At 38.9% G+C, this 25,335-nt stretch overlaps 1 protein-coding gene across 2 annotated transcripts in view; it reads right to left on the bottom strand.

The window, feature by feature from the left end:
* The window catches only part of ZNF407 (zinc finger protein 407), a 421,124-nt gene that overhangs the window by 377,675 nt on the left and 18,114 nt on the right, over positions 1-25,335 (bottom strand). For both annotated transcript variants that reach the window (XM_027118761.1, XM_027118762.1), the window contains exons 2-3: positions 14,425-19,159; positions 9,015-9,129 (exon numbers count right to left, since the gene is read on the bottom strand). In XM_027118761.1, coding sequence (XP_026974562.1) covers positions 9,015-9,129; positions 14,425-19,099 — 4,790 coding nt within the window. In that variant the 5' untranslated portion in view covers positions 19,100-19,159. The remainder of the gene's footprint in view (positions 1-9,014; positions 9,130-14,424; positions 19,160-25,335) is intronic.

Raw genomic sequence — 25,335 nt, 5'->3', positions numbered from 1 at the left:
AGCCTCACCACCGTGAGCTCCCGAAACTCCAGCCCACACAAGCTTGCCAGAAAACGTCTGAAAAATGAATGAACAAGTCAATCAACTAATTAACTTTGCTGCTTAAACATGCAGCCAGTATTTCCCTTGTTAAAAAGACTGGTGGCTGAAATTCGTGAAACCAGAAGTTTAAGAGCGATATTAAGACTAAACAGAATGCCAGCAGGATATAATAGAAATAAACATCAACCCCAGAGTCAGAAGTCCTGGGTTCCTATCTACATTTGTGAAAAGTCTCTTAAGCTCTTGACTCAAATTTCTTTATCTGTCCACTATCTGTCTCTTTAACATTTAAATACATGGCAAATTTTCAGACTAGTGCAAATTTAGGTTTGGAAGCACTGACTGCCCGCAATGTAAAAAAAAAAATCATACTTATTTGCTAATATGATCACGAAAATTATCAGATGTGTTAACATGAGACCATTTTCACTTACAATAGCATTTCTAAAACAGATTAGGAGGGAAGATCTTACATTTAGCCAGATTTTATAGGAAGAATCTTCTAGCTCCTCATGAACCACATGTAAAGCTGACAGTGTATTTATGATGCTAATTAACCCCTTATCAGTCCTTCAAAACAACCATCCTTTGGTCCAGCTCAGTATACTCCTATAGCTCCTCAGCATTAAACAGTACTTTTTAAAATTGAAAGGGAACAGCAAACCCAAAATAATTTTCTAAAAATTCATATACCTACAGAGTAGCATTAAACAGTGTTTGGAACTGTTCTTACTTGGCACTCTACATATGTAGATAACAAAGACCTTATACTCATTCTTGGTAAAATGCTAAAGCAAGTGGCAGCGAGGGGAATAAAGGAGCTGCAGGGATGAGTGAAAGTGAACAATGGGTATGGAGACAGAACCCACAGAAACAGAAACCATTTACATACCCAAGGACTAAGAAGTAGGAGAATAATACCCATTACGAAACAGTGTATATATATATATATATATCTTTAATTGATGGTTTCCTGTCCCAATTTACATTGCCCTGCCAGATGAACTGTGTATGGAAACAACTCTAACGTCCGTTTTCAATGTATCGGTTGCATGTGGTACGTGCGGTATGGCCACGTAACTGTGTGTCCTTGTAATTATCATTTGGAACTATGCTACATTAGGTTATATGGAACCGGTATTAACCTGTATCCATTACAGTTATCCACAATCAACAGCATTCCTAATTAAAATTGTGAACAATGAAATTCTCTTAAAAATAATTCCCCACGGCCAATCCCCATGCCCCTTCATTCTGAAGTAGTAATTCACTTCCTGCCAGGCTATTTCCTCCCTTCACTGCTTATTCACAGTCTAGAAAACTAGGAAGAAAGTCGGGGGAAGGGTAAGCTGTGACAAAGTGAGAGAGTGGCATGGACATATATACACTACCAAACGTAAAATAGCTAGTGGGAAGCAGCCGCATAGCACAGGGAGATCAGCTCGGTGCTTTGTGACCACCTAGAGGGGTGGGATAGGGAGGGTGGGAGGGAGGGAGACACAAGAGGGAAGAGATATGGGAACATATGTATATGTATAACTGATTCACTTTGTTATACAGCAGAAACTAACACACCATTGTAAAGCAATTATACTCCAATAAAGATGTAAAAAAAGAAAAAAAAAGAAGTGATGGAAAGCAGAGGAAAAGGCCAGCATTCAGCACCGTAGCATGGCACAGTTTTGTGATCCGGCCCTGCCACCTGCGCCTTCCTTTACAGTCCCACCTCAGGCAGAGCTGAAGTCCCTGTGGCTCCTGAACTCGCCATGCTCCTGGCTGAACCTCCCCAAAGCCCTGCCTGGAATGGGCTGCCCCTGGCTGCCTGCCTAACCCCCACTCACCTTCACATCACGCTACCTAGCTGATGAAATATTTTTTGAATCGGCAACAAGAGTCAGAAAAGACTTGGGCATTTCTTTACCTGAGCTTTCTCCATCCATTTGCAGCAGATATCATTTTGATCTTTTAACCCTAAAGACTAACAGCACATACTGATGCTCCCTAAATATTTAATATTAAAAAAATCCCCCGCTTCACCCCTTCTAAGCACTTAAACTCCAGGAATTTCTCGCAGTGTTCTTAATATGCCATGCTATTCCATACTTCACTACTTTTGCTCTTTTGTTCCCTCTAATAAAAAAGTGTCCTTTTTTGCCTTGTGTATAAATACCTCCTCATCCTTCGAGAACCAACTCAAACCCATCCTCTGAAAGAAGTCTTTCCTGCTGCTCCCAAGCAGAGCTGGGCACCCCTCCTCTGTGGACCACCATCCCCCGCTCTTTCCCCTGTAGTCTGCCTCTGAGTCTGTCTCTCCTACTTGGAGCACGTGACCGCAGGGCCGTTGCACCACCTGGGCCTACTTGAAGAGGAAACTGTCAAAAATCTGCCCAATAGGAAATGAATGAATACCTGAATCAATGGTTGTACTTCCCTCGTATCTACATTTCCAACACCTCCTCTTATTCAGTCTCAGACAAATCAAAGAGCAAAACCCTGTAGAAACTAAAGGACTTTCAGAAACACATGAACAGGAAGAGGGAGGGAGAAAACAGGTTAACAATAAAAATAAAATAAAAAAATCACAGGACAGGCCAAGGAAACCAGAGGAGTAGCTGCCCTTCTGTATTTCACTCCTGGGATCAGGAGGGCTAAAGAATCCTGTGATTCCACAATAGTATTTTAAAGTCACCATGGAACATTTTAAAATAAAAATAAAGCAAAAATTACTTAAGTCACTGAGATAAGACCTTTTCACTAGAAAAGACCTTAGAGACAGAGGCCAGTGTTTTCAACTACAATAGCAACAAATGACAATATGTATTTTATTTCTATTTTCTTATGAGCTGATCACACTTACTGCCTTGGAATAAATCTATGACCCTACTCTTCCAAGGCAAAAATTCAAGAAAACACTATCACAAAAAAGGAGCACAGGATATGGTGGTGACGAAGATGCCCTCCTCTCCCTGTGAGGAGAGGCGGAAAACAGTTTCTTCTGTTTCTTCCCCGTTATCCTAACCATACCCCCGACTCTCTCCTGGATTTACAAAGCAGTTCACTAAAAAATATCCTACAATCATATCTGAGAAAAAGTGTATTTTATTTTAATATAATAACCAAGATATCTCCTAGATTTTCAAAATAAAAAGTGATTTGTTTATAAAAAATATAAAATAACATCCATTCAGTATTTAAATGGTATTTCAAGGACTTCAACATCAGAAGAATAAACTAACAATGTACATTTGGTATTCCTCACTGACAGGAAGAGAGACAGTCAGCATTATGTGGGATTTTTAAATTTTCAAACTAAAGACAAAAATATACCATTAAACAAAAAGCATTAAAATATTATAGAGATAAAATATGTAACACATCCTTTATAACAAGAGTATTTTAATGTTAGTTTTGATGTGTTTTATAAAATTGAGAGATGCTGCCCTTTATATTGTTACATGCATAATTTATGACATGATATAAAACAAACTTTTTCTATCTATGTCTTTTTTTCTATGTCTCTTTAACCAAAACAACCAGCCGAACCAAAAACTTATTTTATTTGGATACATCTGTAGATATGATGGCTGTAATTAATTGTTGAGCTAAAAATGCAATCCCATGGTGCTCTTAATGATTTAGGTATACACAGCTTTAATTCTCAGAGCAGACTAAAAATAGTGATTTTAATTTATTCCTGCTGCCTAAAATTACACACAACCATGTATTTTTAAATATTTCCAGCCTATAAAAATTACTAATTTTTGCCACTTGTGTTTATCTGCATTTAGACTTTGATTTGGATAAATTAAGCTCTCAAGTGTTCCTTGCTTTATGAAACTCTGCATGTTGTACACTTCAACACAAATAAATGACTTGTACCATTAGAGGTTTAAATAATGTAATGTATTTCATGCTCAGCCTGAAGCTGGATTCCAATGAAGTTGCTAATGCACGTAATGATTAAGTGTAACTCAAATACTAACTGTGTTGTTGAAAACATGACAGGCAATAATTTGGTCTATTATATTCTGCCATTTAATTGCCTAGTACAGACATTCTCTGACACGTTATGAAGCAATGATTTACAATTATTCAAGCTGCAAAGGTCAGAAAGTGACATTATAATCATCTACATAGAGATCCCTTCTAATGCACAAAAACTAGGTAATGCCACACACACACAAAAAAAGAGTTTTGCTGCATTAGTAACTTTCTATTTAAGGTTTCTTAAACCAACTAAGAATAAACAGTTCATAAGCACATTAATACACAATAGAAAATGTCTAGAATCTTTTCATGAACCCAGAGGTGACAGATTTAGTAAATGCCCTATTCTCTCCTGATTAGGTAAGTACTACTCAACTGTTTATATACAAGATTCAAGACTAGACACAGGGAAAGCGGTCAGAAAATAACATAACCCCTAAATCATGCATACTGGGGTTTTTGTGAATAATGGCATACAAAAGTTAAGTATCATTTCCCGGGTTTACTGAACTCACAGGCTACTTACTAATTTTCTACTTAGTCTTTTTTCGTAGTAACTAGTAATGAAAAACAAAACCCATAACCCAAGAAGATCAATTTTACCCCTCTCACCCTAATGGAAAGACAATAAAGTCTTCACTTTTTTAGGCACTTATTTCTATGATACTAACATGTTCAATCTGTAACAACTCAAGTGCAATAAATTATCAACACATAAAGAACAATGAGGAAAAATAATAAAATTATTTAAAACAACACTTTAATATGAGAAAAGTGAAACAGAGAGAGACCAAAAAGAGAGAGAGAGAAAGAGACTGAATATCAGAATATTAAAATAAAATACAGTGCAAGCAATTTTTTAGAATAATGTAAGTCTGAGCAAAAGCAAAAAACAAAAGTGGCTGGGGGCTGGAAGTTACAGCTATCACATGCTAGAGAAAACAACCTAGAGAGAAAAAAAATAAGTACAAATTAAAATCAGTAACTAAAACAACAGATATTACAAAAGCAGAGAAATAAAGAAAAGGTACAGTCAAAGGAAGGAAACAGTGGTCTACCATTACTAGCCCATAATTTAACTCCATCACTAAAAATACTTTTACTCTCAGGTTTACCATCTGTACAATGGGATAATGAACATGAGATAAACAATCTCATGAAACTGAGATCAACAAATGAAACGACTGCTAATTAAGCTGTACACTAAAACACAGCACTGCTTAAATACTATTTATTACTGAGAGTATTATATATACACTAATGTGTGTGTGTATGTGTGTACACACACGGAGGAAGAGATTACTAAAATAAATGTAAATGAATTTAACAAAACACGGTTTCCACAATGATGTTCTTAAGCCACTGAGATTTTTAAGTTCTTGACTACGAAAAATAGCAAAGGTAAAGATCACGGACTTAGTAAAAATGTGTTTACCAAAAATGTGTTTACCTATTTTTAAACATATGTTCCCAACAAAATTATTAACTTCTATATAAGGTGTTTTCTATTATTTTTTATTTTCTCCCCCACTAAGCCCTATGTCCGACCCATAGCACATTTTCATGTTAACTATCCAACAAGTGCTAAATATAAATTCACCTATATTCTATAAAATTCCTCTTGGGGTCATGCTCAGAAGTAAGAAAAACATTAAGAAACTGTAATTCAAAAAGTGCTCCTCCTAAAAGTGAAAGTAAAATGAAAGGCTTTTAAATGAAGTTATCTATAACATGTTCTTAAAACAGGGAGTGCAGAGCAATACATTTCTGAAACCTATACCCTGACATAAAGCATGTAAACCATGGGTAAACAAAACTTAAATCTTGAATTCTGAATCCCAGCTAGCATTAGGAATTAGACATCGAATACAATACATTCAGCCTCTTTGGTCAAATAACTCAAATCCATGATATACTGTGGCTAGATTTGCCGATGAGGGGGACAGAGAGATCTTAAAATTGAGCTTAAAAATTCAAAGAAGATCAGTGTAGGTTCAAACAACTGAAATAAAAGTTTAAAAGGCAGTTTTTATTAAAGGAGTAGCTAATGCACAACCCTTAAATTAAGCCTTAGTAAATAATATATGATACATATTTGATGAGCATCTAAAATCTTAAAGATATGAAAAAGAAGTCATACAATTACAAATAAACTGAAACATTAATACTGATGTCTTTTCAACAAAATGTACTGTTTGTTGTTTTCATCAATTTCACCATAGAATATAAGATTTTTTTCAAGAGGTAACTAAGGAAAAATAGTACAACACTGTGAGTAATAATTTCACTTCAAAACTGTGCCTGCCCCACTGTTTTCATATATTATTACTCTAACAGAACTGTTTGAAAAACCGTTTATTTCTTACAACTCAAACAGTGAAGGGGTTATTAGTAAAATTCTAAAACAGACACTAAGATACTAACTACTGAAGAAAACAAAACATAGTGCAAGACCTTCTGTTTGTGACAAAATTATAGAGTTAATGTTCCTGAAAGATCACTTCACCTTTTAAAGCATGATTTTTTAAAAGGTAAAATTTATAGCAATTAAAGCTAATGAAGAAATGCAGCATAAGCTGCTTATGTTCAGGAACTAATAGGTCCACTGAGCATTTCTAAGATTATTTAGCCATCAATGATAATGAATTGACATTGTCAGTGATGTTAATGTACCAGTGCTCTCTACTGCCACTAATCTGATAGCCAATTCTCTCTTTTTTTTTTTTTAACGTTTTTTACTTTAATTTTTAACCTACATTCTGCTCTATCCCTTTGAAACACATGGAATACAGAACAACCTATGATACTTTTTCTTTAGCATTAAAGGGTATTTAACTCATTATTGTTCTGTGTCAACTACATAGGTCGATAGGCATTCTGCAGTTTACTGAAATTCTTCAGAACTTTTAGCTTCACTGTAAAAATATCTACCCTGTACAAGTAACTGTTATGTGACTTTTAAATCAAATTTCACATAAAAAATTAAGAGAACTATTATTTCTTGTTCAAATAAAATTCAACGACTATTGTAATTTTAAGTGATACAATTTGAGAATCTAGATAGATTTTTCTATGTATACACACACACACGTAGACTTCTCTGACAGCCATATAAAACTCAACATAGCTATATGTACTTATAATTCTTTACTTGGGAATCACTATATAAACCATTAGTGCGACATGCCAGTTGTACATGCTAAGCAATGAGCTAAGCAAGTGTGCACTGCTCAAATCACACAACCAAAGCCAATCAATCAGACATCGTTTTTGATGCTACATATGTCAGAAACTGCTCTCTGAAAGTTTCTTCTTCTCTTTCCAGGTTTTGGTAACGCTAATAAAAAATGAATGGAATTAGGTTTCTAATAACATAGTATGCAAAAATTATTTCCTTATTTTGCAGACACAAAGAAGAAACTGCTTATTGTCATAGCACAAATTTTCACTGGAGTCAGGGCCTTCCTCTATCCTATAACTCACATGGTAAAAACAATAAATGAGGTATCTTTTAACATTCCGAGACCTGGAGCAATTAAATGAACCATGTGGCACTCGACCCTTGCAGCTAAAATCAGTAGCAACAAAACTCATTCTCCCACTGATGTTCAGGGGGCTTCAGGGCAAAGGTTCATCTTCATTTACTTTAGCTCCAAGTCACTGAACCATCAATTCTGCCAATGAATAAATCACAGGCCATGGTTAATAAAACTGCTTGCAAAGTTATTTGTAAAACTATCTTAAGGGTCAAAAAATGCAACTGCATCCTGGGATGAAATGTACAGTCCATTAAAAAACAGAAACTGTTTTTGACTTAAAAGATATTTACACAGTAGTGCTAACCAGAAGAATCTTCCACTGAAAAAATAAACTTAATATAACATGTACGCGGCTTCCCTGGTGGTGCAGTGGTTGAGAGTCCACCTGCCAGTGCGGGGGACGTGGGTTCATGCCCCGGTCCGGGAGGATCCCGCATGTTGCGGAGCAGCTGGGCCCGTGAGCCATGGCCGCTGAGCCTGCGCGTCCGGAGCCTGTGCTCCGCAACGGGAGAGTTTTATATATATATATATATATATATATAAAAACATGTACGCATTGCATAATTTAATTGAATCCGAAGTGTTTTGTGAATTAACCATAAGAACTACAGGTTCCTCAGGTTTCACATAAAGTGTTTTTATACGATGCACTTATTAGTTAATTTCTCTAGCATAACAGCATTAAAATATACTTTTAATCAGAAGTAAGGTATTAAAATCCAGCTCTGAATGTCCTATGATATACCATAGATGCCATGGCATTTTAAAACCTTTCAAACATTTCTGCTAAATTAATTAGTGTTGCATTAAGGCGTCTCATTGCTTCCTATTAAATGCAACACATTTGAGTGACAATTAAACATTGTGAATGATTCTTTAGAGGAAAGAGCCATTAACTAAAACAGAAAAAAACAGGTTTTGAAATAACGTTACACAAAAACCTACATTATACACTGGTTTTTTAAGCTTCATCCCTGCAATAATCAGTTCTCTGAAATTAAATCTTTTTCTGCTTTTTTCCTTATAGAATGTGTCCAATGTATCCAAAGAGCCATTAATGTGATTAAAATTAAAGCGGTATAGCAAAAGAAAAAAAAACATACATATACAATCCTGAAGCTATATTATGTATTTTTTTATGTCTTTAAATGGAATTTACACTTCTCTCTGGCAATATGAATGAACATCCTATAATTTAGTCAATTTACAGATTACAGGTTCAAATTGACCTTGTAGCCCATAAAATTGCTCATCTTCAGTACAGGATTAGAAGTGGGAGAAGAATGTCATAACTGTGTTTAAGGAATTTACCATAACAATGGAAAGAAGGATACGCATGCATAATTTTAGCCACTCTTACTCCTATCAGTTTTGAATTCTGAAACAATGGATACCCTGCACATGCTTCCTGGTTCACCACGGTAGAGACGGTTTCAATTTACTCACCCACAGACATGACACTTGTATTCCCTCATCCCAAGGTGCCTTTTGACATGGTTTCTGGCATCGCCAAGCTGAGCTGTTGCAAAATGGCATATCTTGCACTTGAATGGTTTTGATCCTAAATAAATTTAACATAAAGTATGATTTGAATTTGAATAATACATTACTGATAAAGTTTTAAAAGAGGCCCAGATCTTAAATCATACTTATAATCTAATTACAAATTTCTGTCCCCCAAATGGAATACCTGCATTCCTTTCTAACTTGAACAGACACGCATTCCACAATTATTCCACCAAGAAGACTTTAATGTTCCAATGAGTATTTCTAACTTTCAATAACATTTCTAAAATTTAAAGTCAAAGGTGATACACCTGAGCAGTACTAAGCAGATGAGATGAGCTACATAATTTCAAATATTTTTCTTACAATTCACAAAAATAGTTTTAAAAGTCATTTAACATTTTAAATGGAACATTTTTAAAACATAAATGCATACAGAGTAGCTGATGTTTTTTAAAAATATATTTATTATCAAATAAATTTCTCAGTGGCCACATCCCCGTTCCCTCATATTTCTACAGCTTTGAATTTTTTCACATTAATATTTCAGTTTTTTTTCTAACATCCCAAATTATTCACAATATTACTCTTTCAATACCATACAATATAAGAATATATAGTGGATAAATTATTTGCTTTTATGATCATTTTAGAGCCAAAAATCTGTGATGATTCAGCAAATCAGAATTACTGACATTATGGCTATTGTTGATTTCAAGAACATTTCAACATAAAAGGCACAGTACCAACAATTTTTTTATTTCATAAAGAAATAAGATTAATCTATACTCAAAAAATGAGGAGACAAAATTATTTCAAGAGTCCACAAACTTACTGTCAATAATAGGTAGATTCTAACTGGAAAATAGTTACTAATTGATAATCAGTACCCATATTAACAAGAAGCAACACTCTTTCAAAGTGTAACACATATATACCATTTTCTAATTCTAACCTTTAAATCCTCAAGGAAATAAAATCATTTAAAAAAACACAGTTTAAAATTGGTACAATGTTTCCAAATTTTTCATAGCATGTTTAGTACCTACTTGGTGAAGTACCTCTTCTAATACAGTTAGACAGAATATGAAATATGTGGACTTTAATAAATATACAAAAAGAGCTCAAATAAAAAAGTTGCAGTAAATCATTTTTGATCAATGGAACTTCGCGCAATGCCCTTGAAAAAAAATCCTCCAAGAATACTGTGCTGAAATTGAAGCGCTCAGTAAAAACTTTGAGTCTTAAATTTCAATTTAATTCCCAAAAGCTGACAAAAAAAGTGAAGCATTTAATTTTAATCTTCTAACAGAAATAAAAAAGTCAACAGTACTAAGCATGGGCAAAGTTGAATATTTCACAGTTCAGAGACAATGAAGCCAGATCTTCTAATACTTCCATTTCTACTGTTAGAAGTAGAGGTAAAATATATTTAGCACCTGAATGGTTGTATCTCGTCAGCTTTATATGTTTAAATGTCAAAAGCAGGTTGAGACTGCAGCTTACAGCAATCACATTCTATCAGTCACATTAGAAACTACAGTTTATTTAAATGATTCTGATAAAACTAAGCCTATCACTACTTCGAAACATTTCATCTTGACACAGCATTCTATAAAGGGACTTGTAAAAGAAAACAGTGAGAAGAACCAATTCACCTGTACTTTAAATTAAACTGCACTAAAGGTAATTAGGAAATTATTAATCAACAATAACATCAGGACTCTAAACGAAGAAGATAAAGCTCTCTCAACACGTGTATTATTACAATTTTGGTGAAAGGATCCAAAATATCTCGTGACTCAAGCCCTTGTGTGCTCGCTCTGCACTACAGGGTGTGAGTTCCTCTGTGTGGCAGCACACGGGCCACGGGGGCCGGACACAGACCTTCAGCGCTTTCAGTGGACTGTCCGTGGCTCCCTGGTGGAAACCGCAGTTCCTTCGGGTTTCAGCCATCACTGCTGGTGTGCTGACAACACATCCACGAGTCACCCTGTTGACTGTTTCCATGTAGAAATCACGGAGGTCCTGACTACTTTTTGTATCTTACATGCAGAGATGTGTTAACATCTCCTTCCTGGCCATAAAAATTCTAATACTACGGGACTAGGGGTAACATTTTTCTGTATAAGAAAACAAGAAATGTCCCATTTTTTTTCCTGACAGCGTTTCCATTTTTAAGCCTGCTAGGCCCATTCCAAAATGAATCCAGGCATAGTATTTTTAAGGCAAAATTTGTAAGACCACATATTTCTAAATTTGTCTTTCAGGCATATTGAGATTATTACAAACTGTCAATATTATTTTAAATAGTCCCACTCCATGAGAGACAGCATTACCCTCAGTAGTTTTTGTTTTGTTTTAATTTGGCCTGTGAGGTTTTCTGAAAGGGAAAAATGAAAGAGGGTCTCTAGCTTTCTGGCACCTCACAATGTTACCTAAATAATTCCAAAGACTTTAAAAACAAAGCCTCCCCCTCAGACCTGCACTGGCCTTCCTCAACTTCATTCACTGCCAACTGCTATGTATACATGGACGTGACACTGACACTTAAAAAATCATAAGAAGACTTTAGGTCTTAAAGAATCAAGTAATATGGATACAACCCATTATCTAATTAATGCTTCTCCACTCCACAATCCTCCCTACACTGAACACTTCACTGGTTCCTCTGCTCAGCTGTTTACTCCTTCATTCAACAAACAGCACTGAAAGCCAGCACCACATGGGGGTGAAGCAGTGAGCAAAGCAGAGGCCCTGCCCTCACTGCGCTTAAACTCAACGCACTAACTCCCCCTAACCGCCTCTTCCCAAGCTGTTCTGGCTTCTAAACCGTCACTTATTAAGGTACAAACACCACCAGCCCTAATGTTCTCCCACGTGTGGACATTTCCAAATAGCGCCAGAGACCAGCACGCTCTGAACAGGAAGTTAAGGGTTTCAGACAGTCTTCCGACTTAATGACCTCTGGTATAGGAAATTAAAGCTCTAACTACCAGAACAATGCCGGAGAGAAAATGAACAGCTTTTCCTGTATTACTAACGCAAAGGGAAAGGAGACGCTGCACTTTCTGGTCATGTGGATGGCTTCATACCAGCGAGCACTCAGGAAAACTCTGGGAGGCTTTTTTCCCACAATCCTTGATAACCAAAACTCATTTGTTTCTTCAAGTGCTGCTTTTATCGTGTTAAGGATGGGAAGAAAAGGTTACATAAAACATATAGTAAATCACAAAATATGAAAACAGGGATTGGAAGAATAAGCCCTTTTCCAGTTAACCATTAATAACAGTCCCTGAATTACTATTTCATGGACATAAGCAAAGTATCAGAGAAGCAATTCTTTTTAAGATGCCCCCAGGAAAAAAAACAAAAGAAAACAACAACAACAACAAAAAAGCCTTGGATTAAAACCTAGAGAGCAACCTCCCCGCAAAAAATGACTTGCAAAATTGAAATGTCGGCTGGCACTGGGGACTCAGGAAGAGAGCTCCTTGCGGTGCCTCAGAACACCATAAAAATGTACTTGCTGATAAGCCAACAGGAGATGTTAAAAAGTATGCTAACTTTTACTAAATGTTACAATCAATGATGTAACTTATATAAGTAGGGTTACTCTGTCACATATTGATAGTTACCTCACTTTCACATCCACATTAACTTGATTTTAAATGCAATTAATACATATAGTCAAGGAAGACTAATGGACTACATTCTGCACTTAACCTGGTGGACATTTTCAAATGGCACAAGTGACCAGTGCAAACCTATTTTGCATTGTAAACGACTAAATAAATCTTAATGGATTAAGAATGATCAGCTATCAACACACAAGGGAAATTAAGTGCTGAAATGCCTACATTGATTATTTTAAATTATTAGCCTTACTCTGTTCTTGAATTTGTATGCTTTTAGTGAGCTTTAACACATTTACAAGACTTATTGACTATAATTACAAGAGAATTCAAGTAATGGACACATCAATTATAAGCAACATGTCTTGACCAGACAGTTGCATAAAGAATTCTAAAAAGAGCTCCATTAGCATCTTCCTCTTAGTTTTATTCAGTTTTATCTGCCTTAAGAGGGCATGTTAAGAAAGAACCTATTTTCTGCACACATGAACGAGCCTGATTTCTAAAACCTATCATTTCAGAAAGTGAGCGGCAACATGGTACCGACAGAGGTATTAATAAGGCCAACAAATAAGTATTTGACCTTACTCTCCAGGGGTGGTTCTACTACATGGGAAGAGCTGGGATCAAGAGTACAATGTTTATATTTACCTAGATTAACCTTATGCAGGTTGCCCTGTTACTTTCTTCAGAGAAAAACTTTTATCTATCTTTAATCACCCTAAACTATTAATAATGTTTCATACCCTTTTGTCTTCCTCCTTGTAACCGTGCACTAAGTTTCAAAAACTGCATGAATTTAAAGTATATCTTTAATAATAAGCCATTATTTAAAAGTACAGTAAAATAAACCTTACAGTTTTAATGAAAATATGTTCATTGAAATGTGAATTTATTATTCAAATCCACTCATAAATTCAACCATGGAGACAGAACTTGTCTAAGCAGAGCACAATGATTTAGAAAAGCTGTCCATTTAAAACAAAGAATGTATGGCAGGTTTATAGAAACAGTGCAGCGAATTTTAACATAAATTTAGAATAGTGGCTTATGTATTTTCCACAAAAAGTTTTTTAAAAAAATTTCTACCTAAAATTGAACATTAAAATGGAACACTACATGTGACAGCACAGAAATTAAATCAAGTGCTACCTCCATGCAAACCAAATCCCCAGGACATATTAACTTTGAAAAGTGTTCACTAATTTTGATCCTTGAAAGCAGAATCTTGTTGCCTGGGAGTTACACTTTGGGATATAAACTATCTGGCAATGAATACATTTAAATCCCTAAAACTGTAAGAAAATTTTCATATTGCACTCTTCAAAAGCCACTTAATATGTCCTCTGAAACCCAAAGTGCCACTTAATAGACACCCTGGAAAACCAAACAACTAGGACTTAGAGACAACTGAAAAGCTGTGAGAGACAGGAATTTAACAAACGCATCAGAGGGACTAGGCTTCTTGATAAAAGAGATCTGCCAAACATCGTGCCTTTGGAATCACTAAGGCTCAATTAATTACCTTAAGAAATGTTAAGTGTCAACAAAGACTATGGCAGCGTCCAGAGCCACGGGGCAGTGGGAGGTGAACTGGGTGGAGGCCGACTGGCAAATGCAGTTAAGGACTCCACATTTGGACGGGAACAAATGTCCGAACTCTATCACTCCTCTGCACCTGGTGGGTAAAGAGAGATTTGCTGCACTTTACATACCTGTGTGAGTGCGAATGTGTGCTAGGAATGCCATCGAATTGCTACTGCGACACATCTTCCCACAATACTTGCAAACGTTCCCCTGATTTTCCTCTCTCTCGCGGTTGATTTGCTCAGTGTCTTCCACTATGTACTTATTCACCTCTCGGAGCAGTTCCTCATGCTGCCCTTTAATATGCAGAAATAAATTCTGTTCAGAATCAAAGGGCTCTGTACACTTGACACATTTAAAGGTGGCCCCTCCCTCGGGAAGCTCCTCGACGCTGGCCTGTTCATTTCTCATGTGACCAGCACTGGCCAAATGCTGATGGAGGTTGCTCTCCGTGTAGAACGACTTTCCACACAGCAGACAGTGGAAGTGTTTCTCTTTTGTAGGATGCTTCATGGCTATGTGAACATTCAGTCCACTCAAACCATCTGCTAAGAAGCCACAGTCATCACAACGAATTCGTGTGGATTCGGCAAAGGAACCGCCGTCGGATTTCTTCTTTTTCACACCTTGAGCACAGTCCTTTAAGGGCAACTCACTCATTCTCACTCCTGCTGCTATAAGCCCCTCTTCAGACTGGTCTAACAGGTCCCCATCTTCGGGGTTCTTTATCCTTATGATGGAAGAATCAAACCGGCCAAAACTGTACACGGCTTGTCCTTTATCATCAATACTGATTATAGTTTCATAAACATCAGTATTTTCAACGGTGCTATCAGAAGCTGGACCATCCTCTTCCAAAATTATTTTACTTTCATGTTGGGAATTCATCAGAATCTCCTTATTCTCTAGAACGGGATCTTCTGGCGCATCTTTCAAATCCCCTGAACTCTGCACACTTCCAACTTTGTTCTGACCACTGCCACCCAGGTTGAGCTCTTCTCCAGTTGCTCTCAGCATGGTGCTCTCAGCCGAATGCTCTCCTTCTAGAGCTCCGGGGCACACACGTTTGCCAAGGACTTTATCTGCCTTGTCCCCTACGTTTCCGCCATCACTCTTGCAATGTGTGTCTGGATCACTGACGTCATTCAACATACTGTGGTTTTCCTTTGCTGTCTCATAATTCAAAGCTGAGTTTCCTGAATTTTCATTCTGAAAGTTGCCTGGGGAGCCATAATTAGAGGAAATATTAAGGGACACCATCTCCTCCGGTTTTGTAACTTTATCCTTGGCAAGGGGCGGCTGGAAAGCTTCACAAAAGGAATGATCTTCGCTGAGATTAGATTCTTCCTCAGTCTCAATTTCTACAGAGCCAGGAGCGCAGAGTACTTTGGACATATCTAAATTAGTATTCTCATCCAAAATAGAACAATCAGCAGCATTTCTAGTTCTGAGAGTTTCAGAGGGTTGGTCTGAAATTATCTGAAATTCTTCAGAACTTTGCTGATGCTGCCCTTCAGGAATAATGATGGTTTTGGACATTTCTGCAGAACTGGCTTCTACGTTAGAAGAGTTCAGGTAAGACTGCCTTTTCATCTTATGTTTTTCTGTTGCTGCGTGCCTGGTCATCTCCCGCCGAGTCACAGCATAGTAATCACACGCCATGCAATAAAACGCAAACTCTCTTGTATGTTTCCGTTTTATGTGCAGTTCTAGAGAAGGAGAAGAGTAAGCGTTAAACTCACAGCGCGCACATTTGTTATCTCCTGTACCTGTGTCATCTCCCTGGGAGCAGGCATTGCCCTGATGGATAAGGTCCTCTGGTTCTAGAGACGTTTGTTCCTTTCTCTCAAGAATGTGACCGTTAGTTTCCCCATCTGTAGAATGAAATACATTCTCAACGTCGACTTCAACTGGATTCCCTTGCTCTAGTACTGGCTTTTCCGAAACAGAGGTGTCTGCTTCAGCTGACTCGTTGGCAGGTACATCCGAAACTGCTGAAGTGGTGTTCTTCCTACAGGCTTCAGGGTTCCCCCCTTCCGGGCCAACAATGATATCTGAACTTGGTTTTCCACTCGCTTCTATTTCTACACGTCCTTTATGTTTCTTGGTGGCACAATGACGTTCCATGTCTCCCTTAGTTACAGTATAATACTTACACACTTTGCATAAATAACTGTACTGGTGACTGTGTTTTCGTCTAATGTGCACGGTCAAGTTTGTAATACTCGAGGCCAAAAGACCACAGTGTGAACACGTCCGTGAGATGTTACCTTTAGGTCTCCCTCTCTTTGGGGCAGTGGTCAAAGTTAATTCAGCCTCTTTGGTGATTACACCAGATTGTGACAGTTCCTGGGGAAGGAGGATGCTCTTGTCGAGACAGGTGTGCTCCTGGAATTGCACACCTTCCACATGGCCTTCTATCCTTCCATTCCCAGAAATGGTAAACTCTTCTTTTTTGTCATTTGCACCTATGCAGACCCTTTCAATACATTCTTCAAAGCTTAAGCCAATATTATTTTTCTTAGCATTTTCAAGATGTTTGCTTCTCTTAATGTGTTTCTCCATTCCTTCTTTGCTCAATGAGTAAAGATTACATGCCTTACACAGAAAGTGATAGTCTTGACCATGGCGGAGCTTTATGTGTCTTGTGAGAACAGTGGAAGATCTTGTTTTATAAAAACACTTCTTACACTGAAACTGAGGCTTATTCGCATGTCTTACTTCATTTCCATGGCTTACCCTGGACTGAACTGGCTCTTCCTGAGCTGCTTTTCCTGACTCACTCACAGAATCTTTTGTATTTTCTGATTCTAAAGTACTTAAAGGTAAAGTCTGTAAAACCAAATCATTGTTAAATGATTGAGAAGTCTTTGGCTGACCCAACAAGTGAATGTGCTTCTCAGTTGTCTTGTGTTCCTCCATGTCTTTCTCAGACGAGAAGCACAGATCACAAGGCGTGCAAAGGAAACCCCTACTGTGCTTTTCCTTCATGTGGTCTCTCAGGTACGTTTCATTCAAGGAAGTAAAGGAACAACACTGACAACTGAGGCCGGGGGCGGTCTGCTGATGCTGGTTATTGTGCGAGTGTGCATCCAAGTCCCTCCTGGACGCACTGCAAAAGCCACATGTCTGGCAGTGAGCCTGCATCTCTCCTGCGTGGCTCCTCTTCACATGGATTTCCAACTCTGTCCTGTTTGTGGCTGTGTGTCCACAGTCTGTACACGTACACAACACCTGGTCATCAGAAGGCAGCCTCACCGTCACCGAGTCAAAGGAGCATGGGAGATGGGAGCTTCTCCTGTCTTGCTTCAGGTCCCGGGTCTCTGCGGATGTGACGCACAGACCCTGGACGCTGCCACTGGTTTCTGCATGCTGGGGTGTTGACTCAGCATCACTTGTTTTCATCTGTGTTCTAAAGTGTTTCAAGCACAGCCTCTGAGTTTCAGTAGTGCCTCTTTTGTTAACTCCTAAAAGAGTGAACCTTTTCTTCGCCTGGCCCCTTAGGGCGAAAGCGCCGCTGCGTCGTCGGAAGCTGCTGCCCAGCATGAGGACGTTCCGCTCAGGTCTGGGTCTTGAGGACGTACTGACACCGTGGGCTGCCTGGAGGGTGTTTCTGGTAGATTCCAATTTCTCTAGGAGACCCTCTGAGGTGACTAAGGCTCCTAACTTTTTACTCTGGTTTTCAGGATTCCGAGGTATATCGAGGGAGGTTACATTTTCTTCAACAATCTCTACTTTTTCTGGTGAAGTACTCCTGGATGGCATCATTTCAACCAGCAACTCACTGCCATTTCCACTTTGTTTAGAAATGCTTCCTCTGAAATCTTTAAATTTGCTTCCACCGTTTCGTAATCCTTTTGAACCGCCATTCTTTGCTATTGGCTTAGATGCTCTTGCCTTTGTGCGAACACTTTTTGTTCCCATGGGACATGGCTTCTTAGGAAAAGGCTGTTTGGTTAAGATCTGTACAAACCCTCCACGAGCAGCAAGGTTCTGACGCCGGAGATGTGTTTTGCCGAGATAGTGTGCGTTCAACAGGTTCTCCTCCACACACTGAAAGCCACAGAGGTCACAAGAAAAGACCCTCTGCGGCCCGTGCGCCTGCCTGACGTGCACATGTAAGGCCGTGCTGCTCTCTGCTTTGTGGCCACAGGGGCCGCAGGCGTGGTCCTCAGGCTGCTGCATGTGACACTCGGCATGCTTCTCCAAATCGGAGCAGGAAACAAACGAGTGACCACATGCACCGCACTGCAGAACTGCATCCACACTTCCGAGGGTACTGCTCGCAGGCATCTCGTTCTGAGGGAAGGGAAGCTCTCTTCCTGGATCAAGGAAAACCATTTCCTGAGCGGGCTTCTTCTCAGCATCTGTTTCCAGAGAAGCAGCGTCCGTGGGGCTAACACTGCAGGGGGCGGCAAAGGCACCAGGAAGACACACGGCTCCATCAGGGTCACTAAGGAGGGCCCCCACCCCTGTCCCCGCCAACGGGACACCCGCTTCCGGGCCTGAGCCCTTAGGCCTCTCTGACCCAGGGATGCGCAGCTCTCCTGACTGGAGGGGCTCTGCCTCAGCTAATTTCATTCTCTTGGAAGCGTGTTCATTTCCATCATTCCCCACGACAGCGCTGTCAAAGTCCGATGACTCTAAAAAGCCTCTTTTGCTTGTGGCATTTTCAGAGGAATCTGCTATCACCTCAGATACAGGCCCACAATCTACATCATGGGGTGAACTATTTCTCAAGTCTTTTGCTTCTTTGTTTACACTGTCATCCTCATCATTCTCTGGTTTCTTCTCAGTATCCATCACTAATAAAGTGCTGATGATGCTTCTTGTGTCAGGGGTGGCTCACTGGGCACACATAACCTGGGAAGAAAATAAAAACGGTATAAAACCTTTGAACATAAAGAAAAGACACACAAGTTAGTCGAAAAGTCGACATAAAGTGACACACTAGACGAAAAATATCATAAAATTAGCCTCGAGGTCTCCTTTACATTGAGATGGATTTGATCGCATGTGCAAAGTCCTTTATGAAATGCATGAAATCAGATTTGGGGCATACCACATCATCATACTGCTGACTCAGGAAGCAATGCTACATTACTTTGATAGAAAAAGTAATTTTCAACCAGCTTACAAAAAAACTCCCATGTTTTAATTCTTTTTACTGGTACATTTCAATTTACTACTTAAAAAAAAAAACAGAGAAGCCCTCTTTTCAAAGTACATTTCCATGAACTCCCATTCTGTAGAACAGATTAAACAAAAACTGCTGTAATACAAGTCAGGGAGCCAGCTCTCCCCCTCTTTAGCTTCCCAACAGAAGCCCAAGTCCCAGTGTAAAGAAAACATAATTTTAAAACAACTGCTTCATCCTCTTCCCCTAGAGCAAAGAGTCTGACTATCATCCTTCTAAGTACATTCTAATTAACAACATGCATATGCTCATCATACATCATCGTTCATGGTCAAGCACTGTTGCCAATGAACAGCCACTCCTGTTCCAGGTGTCAATCACCAATGTCTTCATCTAACAGTCATTTTGTGTTGTCTGAAGGTTAACAGGTTAAGGGGAAATGTCACTGATAGAGTAGAATTAATAACGTAAATTTTAGTGGGGGGAGGAAGAATTTTATTGAATAAAATGCTTTAAAATCAATAACATTGATTTTATTTTTCATTATGCTATTTAATTCAATTAAAACATATCATTTTCCATTTACTTTACACCATGAATGGAATTCTCAGCCAAATGCCATTTGATTTGATGTTAATTAAAAGTATTACTCATCAAGTATTATGGCCTCAAAGCTAATGGTAACTATTTTTAACTATTTTAACCATTTTTTTTGTTTTTCTGTCACGATGACAAACCAAATGAAGGCTGTTGTTCTGACTCTGCTAAAAGTAGGGACTAGAAATTATATATAAGATAATGACACCAAAAGCATGAGTAACAATAGAAAAAATTAATAAACTGGTCTTTATCAAAATTAACAGCTTCAGGGCTTCCCTGGTGGCGCGGTGGTTGGGAATCTGCCTGCTGATGCAGGGGACGTGGGTTCGTGCCCCAGTCCAGGAGGATCGCACATGCCACGGAGTGGCTGGGCCTGTGAGCCATGGCCGCTGGGCCTGCACATCCGGAGACTGTGCTCCACGGCGGGAGAGGCCACAGCAGAGTGGGAGGCCCATGTACCGCAAAAAAAAAAAAAAAATTAAAAGCTTCAAATGACATTATCTTCAAAGACCACCAAAAAGAAGTGAAAAGACGAGCCACAGGATGGGAAAAATGTTCTGCAAATCAATATCTGATACAGGACTTAATCTAGAATATATAAAAAAGAAATCTTCTAACTCAATGATTTTTTAAAAATCCAATTTTAAAAGGAGCTGAGGGGCTTCCCTGGTGGTGCAGTGGTTAAGAATCCGCCTGCCAATGCAGGCGACACAGGTTCGAGCCCTGGTCCGGGAAGATCCCACATGCCGCAGAGTAACTAAGCCCGTGCACCACAACTACTGAGCCTGCACTCTAGAGCCCGTGAGCCACAACTATTGAAGCTCTCGTGCCTAGAGCCTGTGCTCCGCAACAAGAGAAGCCACCACAGTGAGAAGCCCACGCACCGCAAAGAAGAGGAGCCCCTGTTCGCTGCAACTAGAGAAAGTCCGTGCGCAGCTATGAAGACCCAACACAGCCACAAAGACCCAACGCAGCCAAAAGTTAATAAAAAAAATGTTTAAAGGAAAGGAGCTGAATATACATTTCCCCAAAGAAGATACGCAAATGGCCAAAAAGCACATGAAAACATACTCTACATGAGCAGTCATCAGAGAAATGCAAATCAAAACTATAATGCGACACCCACTACGATGGCTAGAATCAAAAAGTCAGATAAGGGACTTCCCTGGTGGTCCAGTGGGTAAGACTCCACACTCCCAGTGCAGGGGGCCCAGGTTCGACCCCTGGTCAGGGAACTAGATCCCACATGCATGCCACAGCTAAGAGTCCACATGCCGCAACTAAAACCCGGCGCAGCCAAAAATGAATAATAAATTAAAAAGAAAAATTTTAAAACATCAGGTAATAACAAGTGTTGGTGAGGATGTGGAGAAATCAGAACACTCATACAATGCTAGTGGAGATGTAAAATGATGATGCCACTTTGGAAAAGAGTCTGGCAGCTCCTCAAAAGATTAAACACAGTGTATCTTATGGCCCAGCAATTCCACTCCTAGGTATATGCCCAACAGAAATAAAAACATACGCCCACACAAAAACTTGGACACAAATTTTTACAGCCGTATTATCCACAATAGCCACGAGGTAGAAAGAACCCAAATGTTCAGCAACAGAATAATGGGTAAACAAAATGAGGTACATCCGTACAACAGAATGTTAATCGGCCACAAAAAGAATGAAGTATTAATACAAACCACGATATGGATGAACTTTGGAAACATTACGCTAAGTGAAGGAAGCCAGTTGCAAAAGACCACATACTATATGATTCCTTTTATAAGAAATACCCAGAATAGGCAAATCTATAGAGACAGAAAGTAGAATAGTGGTTCCTTAGGGCTGGGCGGGAGCACAGGACAGGAGATGGGAGACAGTGGGGTAGTGGTGGTGGATAATATCTAAAAGGTGATGAAGACATTCTAAAATTTACTGTGGTGATGGTTGCACATGTCTGTGAGTATACTTAAATCCATTAAATCATAGTATGAATGGGTGAATTGTATGGTATGTGAATATCCCAATAAAGTTGCTTAAAAATGTATAAATTATCATATGTAATTTACATACAAAAATATCTTGTATTTATTACAATATAATATAGTAACATATTGTATCACTCTTATAAAAGAGTGAAAAAGATAAATGTATATAGTTTTATTACACTTACAAGATGTACAACATCAGATCACCATTTCTTCAGAATGTGTTCCAGAAAAGATAAATTATATAAAAGGTCATAGGTGTTTTGAGGGGAAAAAATATTCCTGGTCAAATAAGTGTAGAAAACTCTGGTTTAAACAAGTGTCTTTATCACAGAATTTGTCAGTACATAAGTTTTTCCCAAACTAACTTCATTACAGAGCCCTTTGTTTATAAAGAATCAAGAGGCCAGTGTTCCAAAGGACCGTTTAGAAAATGCTGTTTTAGATAAAGCATTGGGTTTGCTATTCAACGTTTGTAATGCAACAGTAAAAGGAGGAAAGAAAGTAAGAAAGAATGAATCATGTGTCTGTTCCAAAATCTTCACTTAGGGCCTACTGTATGCCAAGTTATTTTTGGTTGTACTAGATACTGGAATTAAAGCAAAGAAAAAACAAAATCTCTGCCTTGCATTTTAAGGGGTGAGACTTTTTTTTTTCAACAGATATATTGTCCAGTCCAGGACATCGACTTCTGGTCAAGAGTCACAGGGACTGGACTTACTCTCATGCATGAAACAAATAAAAAAGAAAAAAACAGAATCTATGAAACAACAGCACAAGACACTGGAGATCGGGCACCAAAAGATAGTGATCCTGAGAGATGAGAAACAAACCAGGTGAGCGCCAGCTTACTGCCTGAAGAATGGACGCAGGCCACAGACAGAGCCCAGGGACCTCCCAGCAGAGAGGAGGGCAGCTAGAGCTTGTGGGGCAGAGTAAAGGAGAGGAGAGATGGCAGAAAGAGAAACCCAGAGAGCTGCTGAGGGTCCCTCAGGACTGTCCCTCTCAAGACAGAGGACACTGCCTTCTCCCCCCAGAACTCTCTCAAGCCCTTCACGCTCAGTCCCCGTAACCCACTCCCCTCCCCGCTCCCGCACCCCGCACCCGGAGGCAACCGCCGCTCAGAATTCTTCCACAATAGATTAGTTTTGCCTGTTCCAGAAGTTCATACAAATGACATCAGGCAATATATACACTTCTGGCGGGAAGGAGGGTCTGGCTTCTTCCACTCATCACAATGTCTGTGTTGCATGGGTCAGCAATGTGCTCTACTTCGGTGCTGAGCACTATTCCACCACACAGATTTACAATCCTGTTGACGGACACTGAGCTACTTCCTTTTTGGGCTGTTATGATAAAGCTGCTATAAATATTCTTGCACAAGTCTTTCATGAACATAGATTTTCATTTCTTTTATGTAAACACCTAGGGGTGGCCTTGCTGGGCTAGAGGGCAGATGTGTGTGCTTAACTGTATGAGAAATTGCCTGACTGATGTTCAAAGTGGCTGTACTGTTTTATACGGCCACCAGCAGTGTCAAGAATTGTGACTGATCCACTTCCTCACCAACATTTGACACCGTCAGCCTTTTCAATTTTAGTCTTTCTAGTGAGTGTGTGTGAAGTTACTCTGCATTTCCCCGGTAACTAGCGATGGTGCTGAATGATGCTACATGCTTTGCAAAGTCCTTGTTAGCCTTTGGCCCGTTTCTTACATCACTTGTCTGTTTTATTATTGAGCCTATGTGTTCTGGATATAAATCCTTTGTCAGATACATGTTTTACAAATATTTTCTCCCTTTCCATTTTATAAATGTTGTCTTTTGATAAGCAGAAGTTTTAAATTTTGATGAAATCAATTTTTTCCTTGTTCTGGTTATTTACGTGTCTAGCTTGCTTTCTGTCTCCCAAGCTAGAATGTAAGGGTCTGGTTTATTTTATCCACTCACATGTCCCAAGAGCCTAGATCAATTCCAAGCACACAACAGGTACTAGAATGAACAAATATCTCACTGTGAAATAAGGAATGTCTCCTATCTAAGTATTTATTGATGAAATGAAAAGTGTGAGATACACTTTAAAATGGTCCAGGAAAGGAGCCTAGTGAAGGCTAGGTACCGACAGTGCTGAAAGCTGAGTGACAGTTACATGGGGATTCAGTATGCCATTCTATCAATTTTCTATGTGTTTGCATACATATATGTTTGAAAACGTCCATAACAGGAGTTATTTTAAAAAACCTTTTAACGCTTTATCTAAAACGGTGAGAATTTCTTTCAATAACGAGTCCTTCCATCTCCTCCTCTTCCGACACCGCTGTGGCCCACGGCTACACCACCTTCGGACACTAGCCGGTGCACATGCACAGAACACACAAACACCAACCCACGGAAGACCCACACACGTACAACTATTCAGAGTCAATGCTATATAGACGGCACATGACTCATATATTTTTGGAGACAAAAGAATGACTATATTAATATGCAGAAGCAAAATAATGAGGCTCTTCATTATCTCCTATATAATGGCTCCAAAAATTCTAAAACAAAAGGAGAAAATGTTTCTACATCTGTTATTTCCCAATTGACTTTTGAAATTAATGAAATAACTCAGCATCTCATTATACCAAGAAAGAACAACAAACATTCAACAAATATATATATTGAGTTGCCTAGAAAATGAAAGAACTATAATGATACAAACACATCCTTTGCCCTCAGCAGGCTCATACTCTATTAGGAGCCATGTGACATATATCGAAAGGAACTCTAATACAAGGCCACATATGGTCACGTGTGTGATATAAACTAAGAACTACAGCAGTATAAATGAGCAAGGGACCATACTGCCAAGTAGACTATTTGGTTAAAAGAGCAGAAATATCATTTGAGCTAAACCCCAGGACACTAAAACTGTTTTCTTCTTTTGTTGAGGGGGCAGGTAGGAACAGTTAAACATTTCAAGCAGAAAAAAGGGATTAGCAAAGCCGCAAAGCACATGCAATGAGCATGTGAGACTGTCAGCAGTGCAGACAGCTACAGCCCTGGCTTTCTACTGCAGGGCAACTTAAAACCCAGGCAGATGACCAACATCACATCATAGGAGGCTCCGAATTAAGAACTGGAACTTATTCAGTAGTGTCAGTGGGAAGTCACCAAAACACAGCACTGCTTCAGGAAGACTCATTTTTCAGTATGCAGGACATATCATGGGTAGAGAAAGTCTAGAGGCAGAAAGAGCACATTATAATAATAGTTTAAGTTATAAGGCCTGAACTAGAATGACATCAGTTAAGTGGGAGTGCAAGGTGATTTAGTA

This window comes from Aethalodelphis obliquidens, unplaced genomic scaffold, assembly GCF_003676395.1.
Source record: "Aethalodelphis obliquidens isolate GAN/ISIS:26980383/991018 unplaced genomic scaffold, ASM367639v1 scaffold19, whole genome shotgun sequence".
NCBI classification, from domain to species: Eukaryota; Metazoa; Chordata; class Mammalia; order Artiodactyla; family Delphinidae; genus Aethalodelphis; species Aethalodelphis obliquidens.
Note: the sequence above shows the minus strand (reverse complement) of the source record. Positions and strands in the feature narration are given on the sequence as shown.